Source organism: Scyliorhinus torazame, chromosome 1 (assembly GCF_047496885.1).
Source record: "Scyliorhinus torazame isolate Kashiwa2021f chromosome 1, sScyTor2.1, whole genome shotgun sequence".
Taxonomy (NCBI): domain Eukaryota; kingdom Metazoa; phylum Chordata; class Chondrichthyes; order Carcharhiniformes; family Scyliorhinidae; genus Scyliorhinus; species Scyliorhinus torazame.
In genome coordinates, this window is record NC_092707.1 from 65,934,271 (window position 1) to 65,955,105 (window position 20,835).

Here is a 20,835-nt window from a genome sequence, read left to right on the forward strand (position 1 = left end):
TCCATAGACTGCTCGGTCGACAAACCATGCTGTCTTCTGTTGCAGCTAGTGCCCAAGCCTTCTCTATCTTTTTGTTTCTGCCCTTACGAACACTTCTAGTCCTTCTCTCCGTGCACCGAAGTGGGAATTCCGTAAACAATTGCCACTAACATCCGTATTACAATTCAAGTCCGGTAGAAAAACGGGGGAAAGGTGCAAAAGTCCGACCAGAGCGGGAGCCACCAAATGTGCGACTTACTCCTTCATTGCCGCCACCGGAAGTCCCTTTCGAATAGTTTCTAATCAAACAGACCGCAATAAAAAATATATTTGGAAAGCTATGTAACAAAAGTTTGCTCGTTCAAATTCAGCCCAATTGCTGCATTTTGATGCTTGAACAAATCTAATTTATCGTTTATCAGTATCAAAAGTTTTGTTTATAGACATCAACATAATGGGTGAGATTTTATGGGGGGGTGGTGGTGGAATGAAACCAGTAAAGTAGGGTGGGTGCGAAAATTGGCATATTTAAATACATAATCCAGGGTCAATTGAGGTTGTCAACATTTGAGAGGGGAGTGGGCAGACCGTTTTCGAAAAAATCTTTTTCAAACATTGGGAAGGAAGGAGGGTACCATCTTCAGGGGGTGCTCTTTTCACATCGGGAATAGCTGCCCAACTAGGATAGTACCCTCCCTTCCTACCAGAAGACACCACCCCCATCACTCCGAACCCCTCCCTAAACTTACTAGCTTTGGGAACCATGAGCCTTCCTTGGCCCTGCTTGCCAGCAGCACTCGCTAATGTGCTCTTGGCGTTGCCAGGACTGCTGGAGCTGCCAGGCAATCCGATTGTCCAACAGCTCCCAAAAGCGTACTTCCTCTCCTAGCTGCCTATTTGCCCACCCGCAGTGCATTATGGCTGCAGGACGGGTTGATCCAGTGATCCACCACCTGCGATATGCTGCTCAATGTTTCAGCAATTTATTCGTGTTTGGCCCAGAAATAAAAGCATTAACCCCATGCTAGTGGTATTGTCTAACTGAATATTGACGCTAATTTATCTGCAAGTTTTCTTTCAAATTTTGTTTATTTGCTAAGATCTCACTGTGGACTATTTTTAATAAACTTTTATTTAACTTTTCCGTAACTTTTTTCAATGATTTTTGTTTTCTTATCATAACCCATATGACATAGGAGCAGAGGTTGGTCATTCGGCCCCTTGAGCTTGCTCCCCCATTTGATAAGATCATGGCTGATTTGTTGGTGTTTCATTCCCATCTATCCCGGATAACATTTGATTTCCGTGCCGAACAAGAATCTATCTCCCTCCACCTTAAAATACTCAATGACCCCACCTTCTGAAGCAGAGTTCCAAACTCCCATAACCCACAGAGAAACAAATTCTCCTCCTCTTTCCCAAAATAATTGACACCAAATTTTAAAACAATACTCCCGAATTCTGTACTCACTAACAAGAGGAAACATCCTTTTCATGTCACCTTGTCAAGACCTGGGGCTGGTTTAGCACAGGGCTAAATCGCTGGCTTTGAAAGCAAACCAAGGCAGGCCAGCAGCACGGTTCAATTCCCGTACTAGCCTCCCCGAACAGGCGCCGGAATGTGGCGACTAGGGGCTTTTCACAGTAACTTCATTTGAAGCCTACTTGTGACAATAAGCGATTTTCATTCACCATTCAGGATCTTATTGGCTTGACCTTTTGTACTCTGATTAAGTGTATTATTTAATCTATCCAAAGATGTGCAGGTTGGGTGGATTGGCCATGCTAAATTGCCCATGTCCAAAAAGTTAGATGAGGTTACGGGAATAGGGTGGGGGCCGGACCCTAGATAGGGTGCTCTTTCAGAGGGTCAGTGAAGATTCGATGGCCGAATGGCCTTCTTCTGCACAACAGAGATTCTATGATTCTACGCTCAAGAGCTCAGAAGAGGAATGATTTCTATCTTGGACAGTGGAAAAACATTTTAACAATCCAACAAACAACCTATTAGGAGCTTGTTAAAGAGCAGCAGTGAGTGTGGTAACTATGGAGCCCATTTAGAAAATGGTTTAATAGCTGGAGCTTAAAAAATTAAGCAAATAAGGTCTACAGGGTAATGCATGAGTTTTGCTGAAAAAAAGATATGCTGTCAAAGCTTTTCGGCTTGCACTCATCAGGACAGATTCAGAAGAATACCAAGTTTCAAAGGCAAACACTTATGCATGTTGAACACTACATATATTCACATTCTGGGCTTTGTCCTTTGCAAACGGAAGGATCATATTTATGCTTAGCACCTTTTTCAACTAAAGAAAAGCTTGGGGGGGATGGACAGCCATTCCCTTGTTTTGACCAATTGGAGTCAACCTGTCTGGTTTGAATTGAAACAAAATGGCAGTTAATTGTTCCCTGATGTATTCTCCATAGTGTCATGTGAGAATACCTTTAAGAAATGGATGTTTAAGCAATGTACCTTTAAGAAATGGAGCTGATCATATTACTGAAGTGATGTCGGAGGGTGGGGGGAGCTGAGCGCACTTCTGCTTTTTGAGTTTCAGTTTGAGAATGCAGCTGGGAGTGTCTGTGTGTTTTGTTGTGAGCTGCATGAAGAAATACCGAGCTCATCTGTTGATTTCTGCAATCCAAAGACTATAAATATATTGAATGTAACCTAATGTGCTCCTATTTTTTCAAGGTTTGAAGCCTTTTGGATGTTTAAAGGAACAGTTTGAAGGATTATTTAGTGTTGTAGTCTTTTCGGGATATCTTTGAAGTAATGGGTGTTAAGATATTCAATGTTTGTTTTTAAAAGGTTAAGTTGAGTTCATAGAATAAACATTGTTTTGTTTTAAAAACCACTTGTTCATTTCTGCTGTATCACACCTGGAGAGTACGCCGTGTGCTTCCCACAACACAATCTATTAAAAGTTGTGGGTCGGTTGAACTCCATTAAAAACTTTTGGGTTCTGTAAACCCGGACCCATAACAATAGGAACGCCTCTACCAATCAGTGTCCACTTGCTAACCAATAAGCACCCATTGCCCATGCAGTATAAATTATTGTTCCCCTTTGAGATTCGATATTTTTGCGAATCTGTTTGCATGACTACAAGACGAAAAGCTCAACATCACTTGTTTTATCAGCAATATTCAAGTTCTGCACCACCACAACATTTATATATTTAAACATGGTATTCAATACCGTCATTTAAAGTTTGCTTTGCTTTATTTCTCCAAAACAATAGCATCCAAGCAGGAAAGAAGATTGTTACTTTGTGCTATACAAGCCCCCACCTCAAGATGGCACACCAGTTCTGGTGGAAGAATTTCTGGAGCGTGCAGATTTCATTGTTGGTGATCTGGATTGGTTGCTAGCCCTTCCTCACGATAAATTTTGGTGTCAGGTATTAAAATCTGCTTTCGATGTCACATGTAATTTTGCAAGTAAATGTTGTCATTTTTAAATGTTGCAGTAAACTTCCTTCTGTTGGGATAACAAGGCTAGTAATGATCAATAAACTGCAACTCATAACTTCAAATCAAAGTGGTTATTAGGAAAACAGAATATATATTGGGCTGAACATGACATGACTTGGATGATCTTGAATAACATGCCCACTTAAAAAGTCCAGTTTGAAAGAGGTGACATGGTCAGAAGTTGTTTCTTATGTGAACAGTAAATTTGTAATTTCATTTAGTTTTGTGGTTTAAAAAAAAAAAAGAATTACTACATTTATTTTAAATATTTACAGACTTTAGTTATGAAGGGAGATTGGATTGACTGGGGTTGTTTTCCTTGGAGCAGAGGAGACTGAGGGGGGACATGATTGGCATAGATAGAAAGGACGGATCAATGAGCTGTAGACATAGATTTAAGGTAGGGGCAGGAAGTTTAAAGGGGATGTGAGGAAAAATCTTTACATCCAGAGAGTGATGGGAATCTGGAATTCACTGCCTGATAAGAGTGGTGGAGGCAGAGACACTCTTAACAATTAAGTAGTATTTAGATGTGCACTTGCAGTGCCCAAGGCATGCAAGGCTATGTGCCAAGTGCTGGAAAATGGGATTGTTTTTGACCGGCGCAGGCAAGGTGGGCCTCTATGAATCAGGAAAGCCCACAATAGTCAGATGACCTGCAGATACTTTTAAGATCACACTAGCTGGCACAATGGTTAGCACTGCTGCCCGACAGTGCCAGGGACCCTGGTTCAATTACAGCCTTGGCTCACCGTGTGGGATTTGCAAGTTGTTCCCGTGTCTGTAGGGGTTTCCTCCCACAGTCTAAAGATGTGCAAGTTTGATGGATTGGCGACGCTAAATTGTCCCTTAGTGACCAAAGGTGTACAGGTTAGGTGGGGTTATAGGGATAAGGCGTGGGGTGGCCTAGGTAGGATGCTCTTTCAGTGGGTCGGTGCAGATATGATGGGCCAAATGGCCTCCTTCTGCACTGTAGGGATTCTATAGAAATGAATAGCTTGGGGTGCCCAGCAGCTGCAGAATAGCACATCAACAAAATTTGCAAAACAAACTTGATTTAACAAAATCTAAAGCTACTCGGCTGATTTCACTGAAACAGTACAAGATTTTTATTCAGTAGTGGTAATCTGGCCAAATACAAACTTCCAATAAAATATTTATAGAAAAACAAATGTCTTGGGGAGAAAAAAAAATACAATACTTTGGACTCCTTGTGGGTCAACATCCTGAGATAGGTCATAAAAACACAGCGATGGAGACGTCTTTGCATCTCTGCTATGGCTGGGTTTGGATTCGCCGATTCATCATACTGTCGAGGTGTATAACGTAAGAAAGAGTCCAAGCAATTCCTCATTAAGTTGAAGAATATAAGTTCGTAAGATATAGGAGCAGAATTAGGCCAATTGGCCCATCGAGTTTGCTCCGCTATTCGATCATGGCTGATCTCATCCTTGCCTTAACTCCACCGTCATGCTTGTTCCCCATAACCCTTCAATCCCATTACTGATCAAAAATCTGTCTAACTCCTCCTTAAATTTAATCACTGTCCCAGCATGCACCACACTCTGGGGTATCGAATTCCACAGATTCACAACCCTTTGGGAGAAGTAGTTTCTCCTCAACTCTGTTTTAAATTTGCTACCTCTTTTATCCTAAGACTATGACCTCTTGTTCTAGAATGTCCTACAAGAGGAAACATCTGCTCCACGTCTACTTTATCCATACCTTTTATCATTTTGTACACCTCAATTTGATCTCCTTTCATTCTTCTAAACTCTAGAGTGTATAGGCCTAAACTGCTCAATCTCTCTTCATACGACAAACTCCTCATCTCTGGTATCAACCTAGTAAACCTCCTCTGAACTGCCACTACATCTTTCCTCGAATAAGGGGACCAAAATATGATGAGTTTTATTTTCACAGTTTCTAAGGAAAACACGAGCAGCATCGATTTTCTGTCCTTCCCTTCAGAAAGTACAATGAATAGTGTGTATAAAGTAACATTTTAAACTGTGGCGTTTAGGCCAAGTTGTTTCCAAAAGGTTTCACTTGATTTCATACTTCCACTAATTTTAGTCAAATGAACGAGAATTAATTTTATTATAAGAAGGTGGAAATGGATTGGATAACTTACGGATTTTAAAAAACAAATATTTTATGAATATTCCCAAAATTAAGATCCAAATCCTTTGATTAAAGAAAAAATGAAATAGACCCCTGTTTATAGAGTAGCTATTTGAAAAACCCACATAGGTTTATAGTTTATTCAAAACCTGCTACGATTCTAAACAGTTTGAATTATGTTAATTCAGAATGGTTTATTTTTAGAATTTTTCTTAACTGTTAAAATTAGTATATATTTATAAATGGAAACGGTTTATGTAAACTTGTCACATTATAATTAAGGCCCAATATTAGTGATCTTTTATTAAGTGAGCGGTGTTTCTCACATGGTACTTAAACAGACCCACTGGGAAATGAGCGTAATAGCATTGTGGCAAGTTTATGTAGCCAGTTCCATTATAAATATGGACTTTGGGATTTGTAATGGAACAAGTTGATGGGAAGTGTAAAATGTTATGTTTTATCAGAAACAAAATTACTTTTTCTTCATTTTCAGGTTATCTTTGATGAAAGTCTTCAGAAATGCTTGGACTCTTTCTTGCGTTATACACCTCGACAGTATGATGAATCGGCGAATCCAAACCCAGCCGTAGCAGAGATGCAAAGACGTCTCCATCGCTGTGTTTTTATGACCTATCTCAGGATGTCGACCCACAAGGAGTCCAAAGTATTGTATTTTTTTTTCTCCCCAAGACATTTGTTTTTCTATAAATATTTTATTGGAAGTTTGTATTTGGCCAGATTACCACTACTGAATAAAAATCTTGTACTGTTTCAGTGAAATCAGCCGAGTAGCTTTAGATTTTGTTAAATCAAGTTTGTTTTGCAAATTTTGTTGATGTGCTATTCTGCAGCTGCTGGGCACCCCAAGCTATTCATTTCTATAGAATCCCTACAGTGCAGAAGGAGGCCATTTGGCCCATCATATCTGCACAGACCCACTGAAAGAGCATTCTACCTAGGCCACCCCACGCCTTATCCCTATAACCCCACCTAACCTGCACACCTTTGGTCACTAAGGGACAATTTAGCGTCGCCAATCCATCAAACTTGCACATCTTTAGACTGTGGGAGGAAACCGAAACACCCGGAGGAAACCCTTACAGACACGGGAAGAACTTGCAAATCTCACACGGTGAGCCAAGGCTGTAATTGAACCAGGGTCCCTGGCACTGTCAGGCAGCAGTGCTAACCATTGTGCCAGCAAGTGTGATCTTAAAAGTATCTGCAGGTCATCTGACTATTGTGGGCTTTCCTGATTCATAGAGGCCCATCTTGCCTGCGCCGGTCAAAAACAATCCCATTTTCCAGCACTTGGCACATAGCCTTGCATGCTTTGGGCACTGCAAGTGCACATCTAAATACTACTTAATTGTTAAGAGTGTCCCTGCCTCCACCACTCTTATCAGGCAGTGAATTCCAGATTCCCATCACCCTCTGGATGTAAAGATTTTTCCTCACATCCCCATTAAACTTCCTGCCCCTACCTTAAATCTATGCTCCCAGCTCATAGATCCCTCCTTTCTATCTATGCCCTTCGTAATTTTATACATCTCAATCATGTCCCCCCTCAGTCTCCTCTGCTCCAAGGAAAACAACCCCAGTCAATCCAATCTCCCTTCATAACTAAAACTCTCCAGCCCAGGCAACATCCTGGTAAATCTCCTCTGCACTCTTTCCAGTGCTATCACATCCCTCCAATAATGTGGATTCCAGAGCTGCACACAATACCCTAGTTGTGATCTGAACAACGTTTATCCAGTTCCAGCATAGCCTCCCTTCTCTTAAACTATATGCCTCGGCTAATAAAGGCAAGTGTACCATATGCCTTCTTAACCACTTTATCCACCTGCCCTTCTACCTTAAGGGACTGGTGTACATATACACCAAGGTCCCTTTGTTCCTCAGTGCTTCCCACAGTCCTGCCGTTCATCATGTATTCTCTTGCCTTGTTTGTCCTGCCCAAGTGCATCACCTCACATTTTTCCGGTATGAATTCCATTTACCACTGATCAGCCCATCTGACTAGCCCGCCTATATCCTACTGTAATCTGAGGATATCCTCCTCACTATTTACCACCCAACCAATTTTTGCATCATCCGTGAACTTACTGATCAACCCTCCTATATTCATGTCTAAATCATTTATATAAACCACAAACAGAAAGGGCCCCAACAATGATCCCTGCGGCACCCCACTCGATACAGGCTTTCATTTAAAAAAAACATCCATCGACCATCACCATCTTCTTCCTGCCATTCATCCAATTCTGGATCCAATTTGCCAAATTTTCTTGGATCCCATGGGCTCTACCTTCACTATCAGTCTCGCATGTGGGACCTTATCAAAAGCCTTGCTGAAGTCCAAGTAGACTACATCAAATGCATTGCCCTAATCTACACCTGGATCCTGCCATTGCCTGACGTTGACATGCGTGCACTTTCAAGTAGGGTTTCACTGAATAACAATCTTGTGCTGTGTTTAATTGGAAAGTACAAGCTTTACAACAAGGCTGCAATTTGAACAATCACTGTATAACCTCTTTGCCGACTTCCCCCCTCATTTTGTTCTGCCTGTTCGGCTCCAAGTTTCCAGGGCAGGAAAAATATGAAATAATTAGTTGATTTATAGATTTTTGACACTTTGATGCATGGTATTTCAAATAATGTTTGCTTAAGATAATAGAAGAACCCATGACAAATTAGAGCAAAATAAATCTAATTAGCAAACGGCTATAATCGCACTACATGCGATTAAATACCAATGAGTGGTACAGCGGGTTTCTCTAAATCAAATTGTGAAAGCAAGTGCAATTCTTAACAAATGTATTTCCAAACCTAAACATGTTTTTCACAGCTTTGGCAGTATATTTGTCTGAAGCATTGCTGTCCATTTCGCAATATAACAGCAGGTTGGAGATTAACGGAATTCTTCACCAATATTAAATTGTTCAGTTTGTTAAATTTAGATTAAATTAGTTTAAATTAAAAGCAGTATTTGGAAATGTTGGTTTTGACCAGATTTTATCATTCTGCATGTTCTGTTTTAAGTCATTTCCAGTAGCGGTTTTGGGGGCAAAAATATATAAGAAATTCTGGAATCGGGGCAGCAAGGTGGCACAGTGGTTAGCACTGCTGCCTCACGTCGCCGAGGTCCCAGGTTCGATTCCAGCCCTGGGTCACTGTCCATGTGGAGTTTGCACATTCTCCCCGTGTTTGCGTGGGTTTCACCCCTACAACCCAGGGAGGTGCAGGGTAGGTGAATTGGTCACACTAAACTGCCCCTAATTGGAAAAAAATGAATTGGGTACTTTTAAATTTATAGACAAAAAATAGAAATTCTGGAATCGCTAATTGCCAATGATCAATTATCTTAGGTAATGAAAAAAATATTTGTAAGTAACTAAAGTTATCTGATTAAGGAAGTAATGCTTAGGATGTACAAGATGTGACTATGCTGCCCTAGAATGCCTTGAGATAAATGCGAATACAAATGTAACCCCACATTATATGGAGATATAATTCCTTTGAAACCTGTTGTAACTCAAAAAGCCTTTATTTTAGCATCTTGTCTCCTTACTGCATTGTACAATCTTCTAATGTACACATTTAGCACTTGTATATTCTCTTGTTAACTTTCCATCTGCACCCCATTCACCTACAAATCTATGAACATGCAAAGAAAAGACTAGCTTGTTCATCCAGTTTCTCCTCTACTGACATAGTGTAGCTTCAAAATTAAATTGGTTTAAAAGAGGCACTGCGAATTTCCTCTCTGATCCTGAAAGGCAATCAAACAATTTCCAGGAGATCGTAAAGTAGATCTTGAATAACCCACCTACCTTTTATATGTGTGTTTGTGTATATACACGGATCTATTAGTTACTCTCCAGAACTTGTCCATCTCTCTTTTGAACGCTTACGGTGAACCCATATTCTGTACATGCTAGTAACTTGTTCAGAGGTTGCCGACTCTCTGCAAAAGAAGCCACATTTACAAACTAGTTTTTGCTCTTTCCATAATTTCAAAGTTTATTGGTTAACTGCAGGGCAGGGAAGTCTAATTAAATTGTGACAGTCTGTATCTCATTAATTTAGATGTATGGGAACAATGCAATGGAGCACAACCTCAGTCCAATAGAATGATGCCATTATTCATCAATCTCACTTGTGTTCAACTGTTATCAAGAAAGATATCCATCAGTGTTTCCACATGTACAGTCCCTCTTGGCTGCCAGTATACCCAGGCATTTGATGAGTTCTGTTTGCTTGTGGTTCAGTCCTCTTCTGCAGGGAATTAGAATTCATTAATTTAATACGAAACAGAACCAAACCAATTTGAGTGCTTTAGAAACAGTAAATCACGATTGTCATTAACTTTCCATATTGAACCATGATCCACATAGCTCTTTGTAAGCTGCTGGAGGTCAAGAGATGCAAGGAGCAGCAGCTGTTTCGAGGACTGCTGCTTTAAAGTAGATTAGAACATTAGAACCATGACTACTGCTCCTAAGATAGATTTATATCACTATCTTAAATTAGAATTCCCTTGTGTAATTTAAACTTTCATTTGGGAAATCAGGGAGGAATGCTGCTGAAAAGTGTGATCAAAGATTTGTGTTGGAAATGGATTAACTTGTTATATGCCTTTGGGTGCCCACATTAGAGAGTCTATTAACTGAAAGTCACAAAGATAATACTATTTATCTATTTATTTACTTTTTATTTTTAAAATGCTTTTGATACCAAATACATTTCACCATTTGACTTAAACAAAGCAAGTTACGTGAAGATTTGGCTGTCATATTAGTCATTGGAGAGCTAATTTGATGAGATTAAACCGCTCTATTCCCTATTTTGTGAAGTGGCTACACATATGTACACAAATGGATTCTTTTTCATTTTAAAATATTTTTGTTCATGTTATTCTTTTAACAGGAGCATTTTATTACACCTGAAGCTTTTGGAGAAATAATCTATGATGGCTTTCTCTTTGACATCCCAAAGATCTTTGACTTGTGTGTAATATTTGGGAAAGGAAATGCCGCTCTCCTGAAGAAGATGATTGGTTAGTCTCAAGGAACTGTATTTATTTTTTAAAAGAATCAAATTAAAAATGATTTTCAGTAAGTTTCCTCTGGAGTTCAATTGTGTTTCTTTTTATCCATAGAAAACATTTTTAATCAACAACCAAATTACTTTAATGATCTGAATGAAACGGTGCCCACGATCCTTCAGGTATTTGGTTATTCACTGTAAATGTAACCAAGATCACCTTGGAAGATGATAATGAAAGCAACACAGCTGGAGGGAAAATAGCTGCAAATATTTCTATCTGAAAGATTGCGAAGTTAAATGTTTTTTAATGAAAATTGAAATGAGCAAGAAGTAAAAAAAAAAAAGGTTACAAAAAGAAGAATGGATGATGCAGAGAACACTCTACTTTTCCCTTTGGTCCATGAGCTTGAATCCAATTCTGATTGAAGGCATCACCTCTCTGCTGTCATAGCCATCAAATGTGAAGCAAAGTAGGACATTTCCACCTGAATTTTTAAGGGCACTGTTCACAGCACAAAATAATTCCTCATGTATCAGTAATTAATTATATACCTTGCAAGTGTCACAATCTATCCAAAAGGTGCCTTATTACCCAAGGCCTATCCTGACTAGCGATGTTAGCATAGAATCCCTACAGTGCAGAAGGAGGCCATTCGGCCCTTCAGGTCTGCACCAACCCTCTATAACAGCACCCTACCTAGCCTCTTCCCCTACCCTATTCCTGCAACCCCATAATCCCACCTAACCTTTGGACACAAGGGGCAATTTAGAATGGCCAGTCCACCTAACCTGCATATCTTTGGATGTTCTGAGCAAGCCTTCTAATAATATGTCTAGAGAAATTTGATTGGTGCTGGGAGATTTGTAAGGTTCAATATTATCAATCTCTTTCTGTATAATGGGCAAACGGTTATGCTGGTGCAACGAACAGATGTTCCAAGATTGGGTTTATGCAGGGTGTTGCAATGTGGAAAGAACATCACTTTAAAATGATCCATGTTGTACTTTGTCTTTGAATGTTTGAGTGCAAAAATAACAGTCTACTCCTCAACACTGATACATCTCTCATAGTATCATAGAATTTACAGTGCAGAAGGAGGCCATTCGGCCCATCGAGTCTGCACCGGTCCTTGGAAAGAGCACCCCACTTAAGCCTATACCTCCACCCTATCCCTGTAACCCCACCCAACCCTTTTGGACACTAAGGGCAATTTATCAAGGCTAATCCACCTAACCTGCACATCTTTGTACCGTGGGAGGAAACCGGAGCACCCGGAGGAAACCCACGCAGACACGGGGAGAATGTGCAGACTCCGCACAGACAGTGACCCAAGCCGGGAATCGATCCTGGAGCTGTGAAGCAACTGTGCTAACCACTGTGCTACCATGCTGCCTTTTAATTTAAAAAAAAATCTACCATGCTGCCCTCTCCTTGAAGAGCAGAAAATTCACCAAAATTAATCACTAAATATAAAATGATGAAATGTGTAAATATAATGATGTGCAATTTTATATGTTTAAAATAGCTGAACAATATTGATGCAATTAAAGTTCTAATCCATTTCTCACCTTGCCTTCAAGGTGTGCAGTAGTATTTGTGAGAAGTGTGGCTTAAGATTGGAAAATCATTCCCATGGACCTCAGAAGATAGATGCCCAAACCAAAGTTTCACTCATGGATATGCCTGTACAGGTACTGCTCAGATCAAGATGTTGATTTTATTTCATTTTATAACTAAAACATACATGTTATGGTTTTACAATACACATTTTAGCTTTACCATGGAAATGAGAAAGCAATCTTTTCTTTAAAAAAAACTCTGATTAATCATTTTCATTCTGAGAATTATGGTATAAAACCTATTATATATATTACATTAATATCATAGTAACTTGTGTGCTTTTTGTACTATTAAGAAATATTTAATTGAACGAAGAGCCTCTATGACAGGGAATTAACTATATCTGGTTGATATTTAAAACAGTCAAACACATTACTCTGCTATGTTGCTAACACTACACGCAGTGGTAATTTAATTTTGCCTTAATTGTTTAATATGAATCTCCTGTTATGTGCATTGTCACATTGTTATTAACAACAGTGTGTTATGCAGGACTGCCTCTGTCATGAGTACAGTTTTGTTTTGCATTGTCATTGCCGATCTTCCACAAACATAAAGAGTCATCTTAATGTTTTTTTAAATCTACATGGGAAAAGTTAATCAAATCCTACTATTTAGTTAGTAAACTAATTCACAAATAAATATGTTCACCAAATAAATGTTACCCGTTCTTCCAGCATGTACCACCACCTCCACAATAAACATTTGTCTGATTGCCCATGTGTGTAAATGATTGGTATAGCGGTGTGGTATGTACTTTAAAAATTGGTGTTAACGTTTTATTTTGGGGATTGGGTGTTTGTCTGATCTTTCGACTTATTGATTGGACATAAGAGCAGGTTTTGCTCATTATTTTGTATGGATATTAAAAGTTGTGGGAGAAAACAGAAATGTCATGTACTAAAAAAGCATTTTCTGGGTTGGAAAACCAATTTCTTTCAAGCCTTGCAGCTTATTCAAACCTTAGAAACTTATATCTGCTTTCCTTAGTATTTTATGTAAATTAGATTGTATTTATGGATAATGCAGTGGCAAAGTCTTTGTTCTTCCAGGAATTTAAGGATATATTGCTGTATCTATGCGATACCTGTACCACGCTGTTTGCATTCTTGGAGATTTTTCCTGAAGCTAGTAGGACAGTACAAAAGCATGACTTTATTCATGGGTATGAAAGCATATTATAAAAGCTATATCTTGAATTGCATTCCGGTTCTACTAAAATGTGATGTAATTTTGTCTCTCTGTTCTGAATGATAAGGACATGATTAATTGAAAACAAGATATATAATTTTCTATCGTTACTGTATCCTCCTGAATTTTGCCCCATCTCTCAAATTGTGAGTGACTCAATAGCTTATTCCCATTCTCTGTTGGTATTGCTCTTGAACAGCAACTTTTTGACTGTGTTACAATGCGAGCTAGCTCACTTTGACTTTTTTGTAGTGGTGTTGGTGGTGGTTATTTTCACCTTTTTGAGGGGATGGCCTAGTTGAGTTTGAAAATGTATTTTACAAAAAATTGTTGGGAAGGGCCCACCTTGTAGCTCTAGCTTTGACTTGGCACATTACATCAATGTATTGTGACACCAGGCTGTCCACATTTTTATCGGTTTAATTTTGATGCAGGGACAGAATATTTTAACTAGCACATACAGACCAAAATGCTTAATAAAAAAGAAAAATAAATAAGAATGACTAATATATATTGGAGTAATTTTCACCATGAAAACAGTTTCTTTTGTTTCTTCCAGGTTGGCCACATTTTATGAAATAATTGTTCCTGAACTAGAAGATACAATCAAAAAAAGACGATTTGATGAAATTAGGTAAAATATGCTCCATGAATGCTTAAGAAATTTCCTGGGTTTGGATTTACTCCCTTTTCTTTTGCTGTTTAATTTATCTAAACTTCATTAAGCCACTATTCTCCTTGAGCTTTCTATGAGGAGAATCAGAAATTCTGGAATGTCCGATTCTTTGGGAGCGATTCTCCAATATGGAGGCCAAGTGTTCGCGGCGTCATGAACGCCTTCGCATTTCACGACGGCGCGAAACGTGCCCGGGTACGACCGATTCTGGCCCCCATAGGGGGCCAGCACGGCGCTGGAGCAGTTCACGCCAAATTTTGCGCCGCCAAATGGGTGCTGCGCCAACCTGCGCATGTGTGGGGGACTTCATTAGCGCGCTGGCCCCGACCCAACGTGGCGTCGGTGTTCAGGGGCTGGTCGCGTCAGAAAGTAGGCGCGGGGGGGGGGGGGGGGGGGGGGGGAAGGCCGGCCCGCCGAACGGTGGGCCCCGATTGCGGGACCTCATCGGAGCCGCCCCCCACCCCCAGAGGCCGCCCCCCGACCGTTCGCGCAGAGTTGCCGCCGGCAGCGACCAGGGGTGAACGGCGCCGGCGGGAATCTGTCGTATCGGCTCGGCCCATCCGGGCCGGAGAATCGTGCGCTGGCGTCGTGGCGCGGTTGCGGCGATTCTCCTGCCCGGCGCGGGACTCGGAGAATCGCCTCCTTTGTGTTAGTAACAAATCAACTTGAATCTACAGAGGTTTACAGCAGAGAACTTGGTTGTTCAGCTCATTCTGCTAAGAACTATTTGTTTGAAAATCCTGGAATGTCCAGGGGCTGGACTGGGATCAGCAGTTGGCTCCCAATTGGGAGCCCATAGTTCCCTGTTGCTTTCTCCAAGGTAATGCCTCAGCCAATCAGAGTCATCTTGCCAACTAATCAGCATCCTTTTCTTCTGTGGTATAGATTGTTGTGATGTTTTGAAATTGTCAATCTTGCATTTGTCCTGATCAGTGCAAAGTGAAAAGCTTCTTCAACATGTCTCTCTTTTCATCAGTATTCAAGTTCAGTACTATCAAGGAACTATTCACTTAACCCTATTGCCGTAATCTTAGCCTGTACCATTTTATTTTTTTGTTATGTATGTATCCATAATAGCTTTTCAAAAATATTCACTACAGTTTCTGGTAGGACATTCCACGGGCTGAATTTTCCCATGGATGTCAGGAACATGAAGTTGGGACCATATGGAGATACCAAGGCCGCGCTTGTCATCAAGATACCCAGCGGTGCAATTTTGTGTGGCGGGCTCCTAATTGGATGCCCCCGTGTTCGCTCTCCAATTAAGCATGAAGGGTGGGTTTGCAAGGTGGGAGGCTCAATATGAGGGCCTGCAGCACTGGTCAGCTGGCAGCCTCACCGTGAGTAACGGGATATGCTGAGGGAGATAGGCGAGCGCAACGGTGTCGGGAATGTGCTTAAAAGGTAATATTAAAGAAGGCCCAGAAGAATGGTTTGGGCCACAATTATGGGGCGGGATTCTCCACTCCCGCGCCGAAGTGGCCGTGCCGTCGTGAACGCCGTCGAGATTCACGACGGCACGAAACAGCCCCAATCCCGACCGATTCAGGCCCTGACAATGGGCCAGGATCAGGGCCGTGCCAACTACACGCGCCAGGCCTTGTCGCCCGCGTGAAGGCGGTGCCGCATAGATGACGTGGCCGGCGGCGCATAACGGGTGTCATCCGCGCATGCGCGGGTTGGCCGGCAGCAACCCGCGCATGCGTGGTTGCCGTCCTCTCGAAGTCTGCCCCGCAAGAGGATGGCGGACGGATCTTGCGGGGCCGCGGAAGGAAGGAGGTCCTCCTTCAGAGAGGACGGCCCAACGATCGGTGGGCACCGATCGCGGGCCGCCCCCCCAGCGTTCACGCACCGTTCACGACTGCAGCAACCATGTGTGGACGGCGCCGGGGGGAACCGGCCGTTTTGGCCTGGCCGCTCGGCCCATCCGGGCCTGAGAATAGCGGGGGTGCCGGAGAATCGCCATTTTCGGAGTCTCCGGCGATTCTCCGGCCTGCGAAAGTCGACCGGGCCGTTCCCGCCGCTTGGGAGAATTGCGGGAGGGCGTCGGACCGGAGTCCCGGGAAATTATGGCGGCCCAGGCGATTCTCCCAACCGGCGCGGGAGTGACTTACGGCTCATTTATTGTGGCAACCTTCTGTGGTGTGTGTGTGTGCGTGCGTGCGTGCGCGCGCGCGCGTGTGTGTGTGTAATTTAAATTTGAGTAGTCTAGTTGAGATTCGAAGCTGGATCCTTGGGGTGAAAGGCTAGTATAGTGACCCACTACATCACCCAGCGTCTGACTCAACTTTTGAAATATGACTGAAATATACTGATAGTAAGCATTCATAGAGGCCTGAAAGCATCTTTTTCTTCAGTTTGCAGAACGACTTGTGGAGGAGGGTCTCACATTCGAGGAAAAAAATGATTGAAACTTTTCATCTCATCATTAACTATATCTGCCTTCAACCTATACTAGAAAATGGGTAAGGAAGCAAGAAATACTGGCTCATTCACTATCGATATGAGCTATTCAGATTTGACTTTGAATAACGTACATTTTGTTCTGAAGCTGTGACTGTGTAAAGCTGAATTTACCAAATGTCAGTAGATTTCCCCTGCTTCGTGCATGAGTATTGGCAAGCTATTCTAATATGAGGATATCACAGCCAAGTCTACTATTACAGTCCTGTTAGGGACTATTTAATGTTTAAAGAAGATATCTGAACACTCAACAATTAACCAACAGAACTATGGCACAAGATTTCACATTTTTAAAGAAAAACTTTATTGCATCTAAAGATAAATTAAACAAAGCAAGCTCCACCCCACCCCCCCAAAAAATAGTACCCCTATCTTACACTATCTTGAAGGTTCATTTACTTACCCTGAGTCTAATCCAAAGGTATGCCAAAGCCCTGGGAATTTAAGTTCATTCTACGTAGAATTCCAGTTAGCTTTTATAGTCAGTTTTATGTTCCCTGCAATTTTAGTCTCTTACTCTATTTTCCCTTTCTTAATCAATCCATTTGTCCTCCTTTGTTGAATTCTAAACTGCTCACAATCCTTGGGCCTACTGTTTTTTATTGCCAATTTGTATGCCTCATCCTTTGATCTAATACTGGGTACGATTAACCTGAAAAAGGTCCAAGAAAGGTTTCGGGTGCACTTGGCGGTATGTTTCGTGGCGGCTGCAGTGCCGAGGTTGACACCGCTATTCAACAATACTGCCTTTTTTGGGGCCTCGGGCGGGGGGAGGGGGGGTTGGACTAGGGAGCTGAGCTCGCCAGCAATACCGGCCCCTCAAAGATTGGGGCGCCATTTTGAACGTCTGCCCCGATCACTACATCATCCCCCTTTTAGGCCCCCCACCATCATCCCCGCTCAACCTTTCCTTCACCCCCTCAAACCTGCCTTTCATGGGCATGGTGCCAATCCCTGGCACTGCCAACCTGGTACCCAGGCACTGCTGACCTGGCACTCTGGCAGTGCCCCTGGGTAGCAGGGGGGAGTGTCAAGGTACTACCCTGCCCTATCCCTGACCACCTAGGGGGGGGCTGTAATGGCTTGCGACCCCTCGAGGTTCCATCGCTCCTCATCCACAATTGTGGAAACCGATGATAAACAGCACCCATTGAGGCCTCGCAGGCGCGGCCGTTGATCCCCGGCGCCGGGTGAAAACAGCATCCAGATATTTAAATGAGGGTTTTAGGGGGCTGCTAATAAAAATAGAGAATGCTGGAAATACTCAACAGGTCAGGCAGTATCTTTGCCGAGAGAGACATATTTCCGATCAAAAACCTTTCATCAGAACTGTTCTTGTGAAAGATCATTGACCTGAAACACCAACTCTGTTCTCTCCACGGTTACTGCCTCATCAGCTGAGTATTTCCAGCATTTTCTGATTTTACTTTATAAACCTACCTGACCGCAATATCCTTTAGGAAAGATTTTTAGCTTCCTCAAGGAGCATTTTGATCAACATGAGAATATCAGACAACAATTGATCCTTCTTATACTTCACTATCTTCAGACCCTATCTTTCTTAACTTCATTCTTTACCAAATTCACTCTGACCATGCACCATATTGATAAAGTGTATTTCAAAGCATTTTCAGTAAATTAGTTTTAAACCATGTGGTGTAGCATAATATGTGCGCTGTTTGCAGTTATGATCTATATTAAGACATTGGTGCATAGGAACAGGAATAGGCCACTTAATCCTTCAACTATGTTCCACCATGCAGTGTGATCTGTGATCTAAGTCCAGTTACCCATCGTTGCCCCATATCTGTCAATTCATTTGGATAACAGATCTCAATCTCAGATTTTAAATTAACAATTGACCTAGCATCAACCGTTTGTGAAAATGAGTTCTAGACTTGTATCACTCTTTATGCGTTTCTATCTTTCACACCTGAGAGGCCTGACTCTAATTGTTAAGCTATATCCTCTAATCCTAGACTCCCCAGCTAAGGGGAGTAGTCTCCTTCTATTTCAGTCCTGCCTTACTCCCTTCAACTTTGATCCTATTAGCTTCTATTTTTCTAAATTCCAGGGAATATAACCCTAGTTTCTGTAACCTCTCCAATTATTTTAACCCTTTGGGAGGATTGGTGAGCTGTGTATTGTACTTGAGCATTGAATGGCTGTGTTGCTGCTAGTGCTGCAGCCAATGGCGGACATGCGCTGTTGATTATGTTGCGCCGTATCGAATGACGGAGTTGGCTGCAGCCAGATCCAATAATGACACCGCTCAAATAATTCCAGCTGTGTTTTCTCATCTTGATCTGATGGTTTTGATTTACATCTGCACTTTAAAAAAATAAATTTAGAGTACCCAATTTTATTTTCCCAATTAAGGGACAATTTAGAATGGCCAATCCACCTACTCTGCACATGGTGTTCATAGAATCTACAGTGCAGAAGAAGGTGCACATCTTTTTGGGCTGTGGAGTGAGACACATGCAGATACAGGGAGAATGTGCAAACTCCACATGGACAGTGACCCGGGGCCAGAATTGAACCCGGGTCCTCGGTGCCTGCCGCCCCATTGTATCTGTACTTTGTATTTAAAGACAACTTTCCTATTCATCAATCTTTGTCTGTCGCAATTTAGTTTGTCATAGTCACATAAGCAAACAGTAAAGTTTTGTTCTAGCACTGCAACCCATGCATGCAGAGGTATGCATCATGTGTAGAGGTGTACTGGCAGGCTGGGCACAGTGGAATGACGCTTTTGGTCATCCACGCATACACAGACCAGTGCACATGTGCAAGCTAGTTTCAGCATTCATCGTGGGTTGGCAGGAGTCTCATTGGAATTGTGCACAATATAAGAAAATTCAGTTCTAGGCAACTGCTTTAAAGAAATAACTATCACAACAGTTTTCTTTCTCTTTTTAAAAAAAACTTTTCATCGTTTTATTTTTCTGTTGTGTAGATCTGAACATATTCTGGCTTTTATAGAAGATTTCCTTCAGATCTTTACAACTCTGCTACACCAGAAGAGGTAAGGGTGCAGTCAAGATCTGGAATGTTTACAAAGAATGCCATCAACAAGGATTTTATATGCTTCTATTATGCACCCTGCATTTCTCTTCTCACTACCCATCTCTAAACAGAAAGATGTTTTGGTTTTGATTTCACCCCTTATAAGCAGTGACATATTTTCCAATCCCTCAATTTTGGTGTGGTCCAATTTCTATTAGGGTGAACTCAGACGGTAGTTTATTTGCAGACACACAAAATGCGAGGGACAGCGTCTCTATATGGCCCCAAAGCAATCATGCAATAAATGGGGATAGAGAAAGAAAGGTTTACAGGGCAATGAACAACAGAATAAAGAACTTTGTTTCACATGTGTCTAGAATCCAAGCCCAATGGTGTATTATTTCATAGGGTCGACAGGTTGAAGACCGATGCTAGGTTATTCACTTAGAGATGACTTCCATGATGGGATAGGCACAAAGAGATTAATTTGTCTTTCAAGTGCTGCTGCAGAAGTTCCACTAGAAACAGTGTAGATTGAGGCCAGGCATTTAAACCTGGACAGAGCTCTGGTACTTAGCTGCTGCTTGTTAGATGGAAGATGGCAGACTGATTAACAACAAGCCGGGGAACTGGTTCTCCCAGCTGGGGTCATTTGACATGACTCCCACTTCTCTACTTTGGCTTAGGCGTGATGTGGCGATGTCGGCGTTGTCTGGGGTGGGCATAGTAAGAAGTCTTGCAACACCAGGTTAAAGTCCAACAAGTTTATTTGGAATCACGAGCTTTCGGAGCGTAGCTCCTTCATCTTGGCTAACAGTTTCTGCTTGACAATTCTGCGTTGTCGCGCTTTGGAGAATGCTTACCCAAAGAGGCTGAATGCCCTTGACTGCTGAAATGTCGCCGAGCAGAATCGCCAAGCAGAAACTGATAGCCAAGTTCCGCATGCATGAGTACGGCCTCAACCAGGATCTTGGATTCATGTCTCACTACATTTAATCCCCCATCTTTCGACCTGGGTTTGCAAAATCTTACCAATTGTCCTGGCTTGAGACAATTCACACCTCTTTAACCTGTGATTATCCCTCTCTCCAGTCGCCTGTAAAGACTTGCATTCAAAGTATCATCTTACATCATTGGCTTTGTCTATATATGCTGGCCGAGATTCTCCGATATTGAGGCCAAGTGTTCGCGCCGTCGTGAACGCCGTCACGTTTCATGACGGCGCGAACAGGGCCCG

The 20,835-nt window shown here is 41.9% G+C and overlaps 1 protein-coding gene across 3 annotated transcripts in view; it reads left to right on the forward strand.

Moving 5' to 3' along the window:
- Positions 1-20,835, forward strand: part of ascc2 (activating signal cointegrator 1 complex subunit 2) — an 82,149-nt gene that overhangs the window by 30,444 nt on the left and 30,870 nt on the right. For all 3 annotated transcript variants that reach the window (XM_072496023.1, XM_072496043.1, XM_072496034.1), the window contains exons 3-11: positions 3,225-3,383; positions 6,077-6,247; positions 10,519-10,648; positions 10,751-10,818; positions 12,220-12,330; positions 13,312-13,424; positions 14,010-14,084; positions 16,484-16,591; positions 19,549-19,617. In XM_072496023.1, the coding sequence (XP_072352124.1) occupies positions 3,225-3,383; positions 6,077-6,247; positions 10,519-10,648; positions 10,751-10,818; positions 12,220-12,330; positions 13,312-13,424; positions 14,010-14,084; positions 16,484-16,591; positions 19,549-19,617 (1,004 nt within the window). The remainder of the gene's footprint in view (positions 1-3,224; positions 3,384-6,076; positions 6,248-10,518; positions 10,649-10,750; positions 10,819-12,219; positions 12,331-13,311; positions 13,425-14,009; positions 14,085-16,483; positions 16,592-19,548; positions 19,618-20,835) is intronic.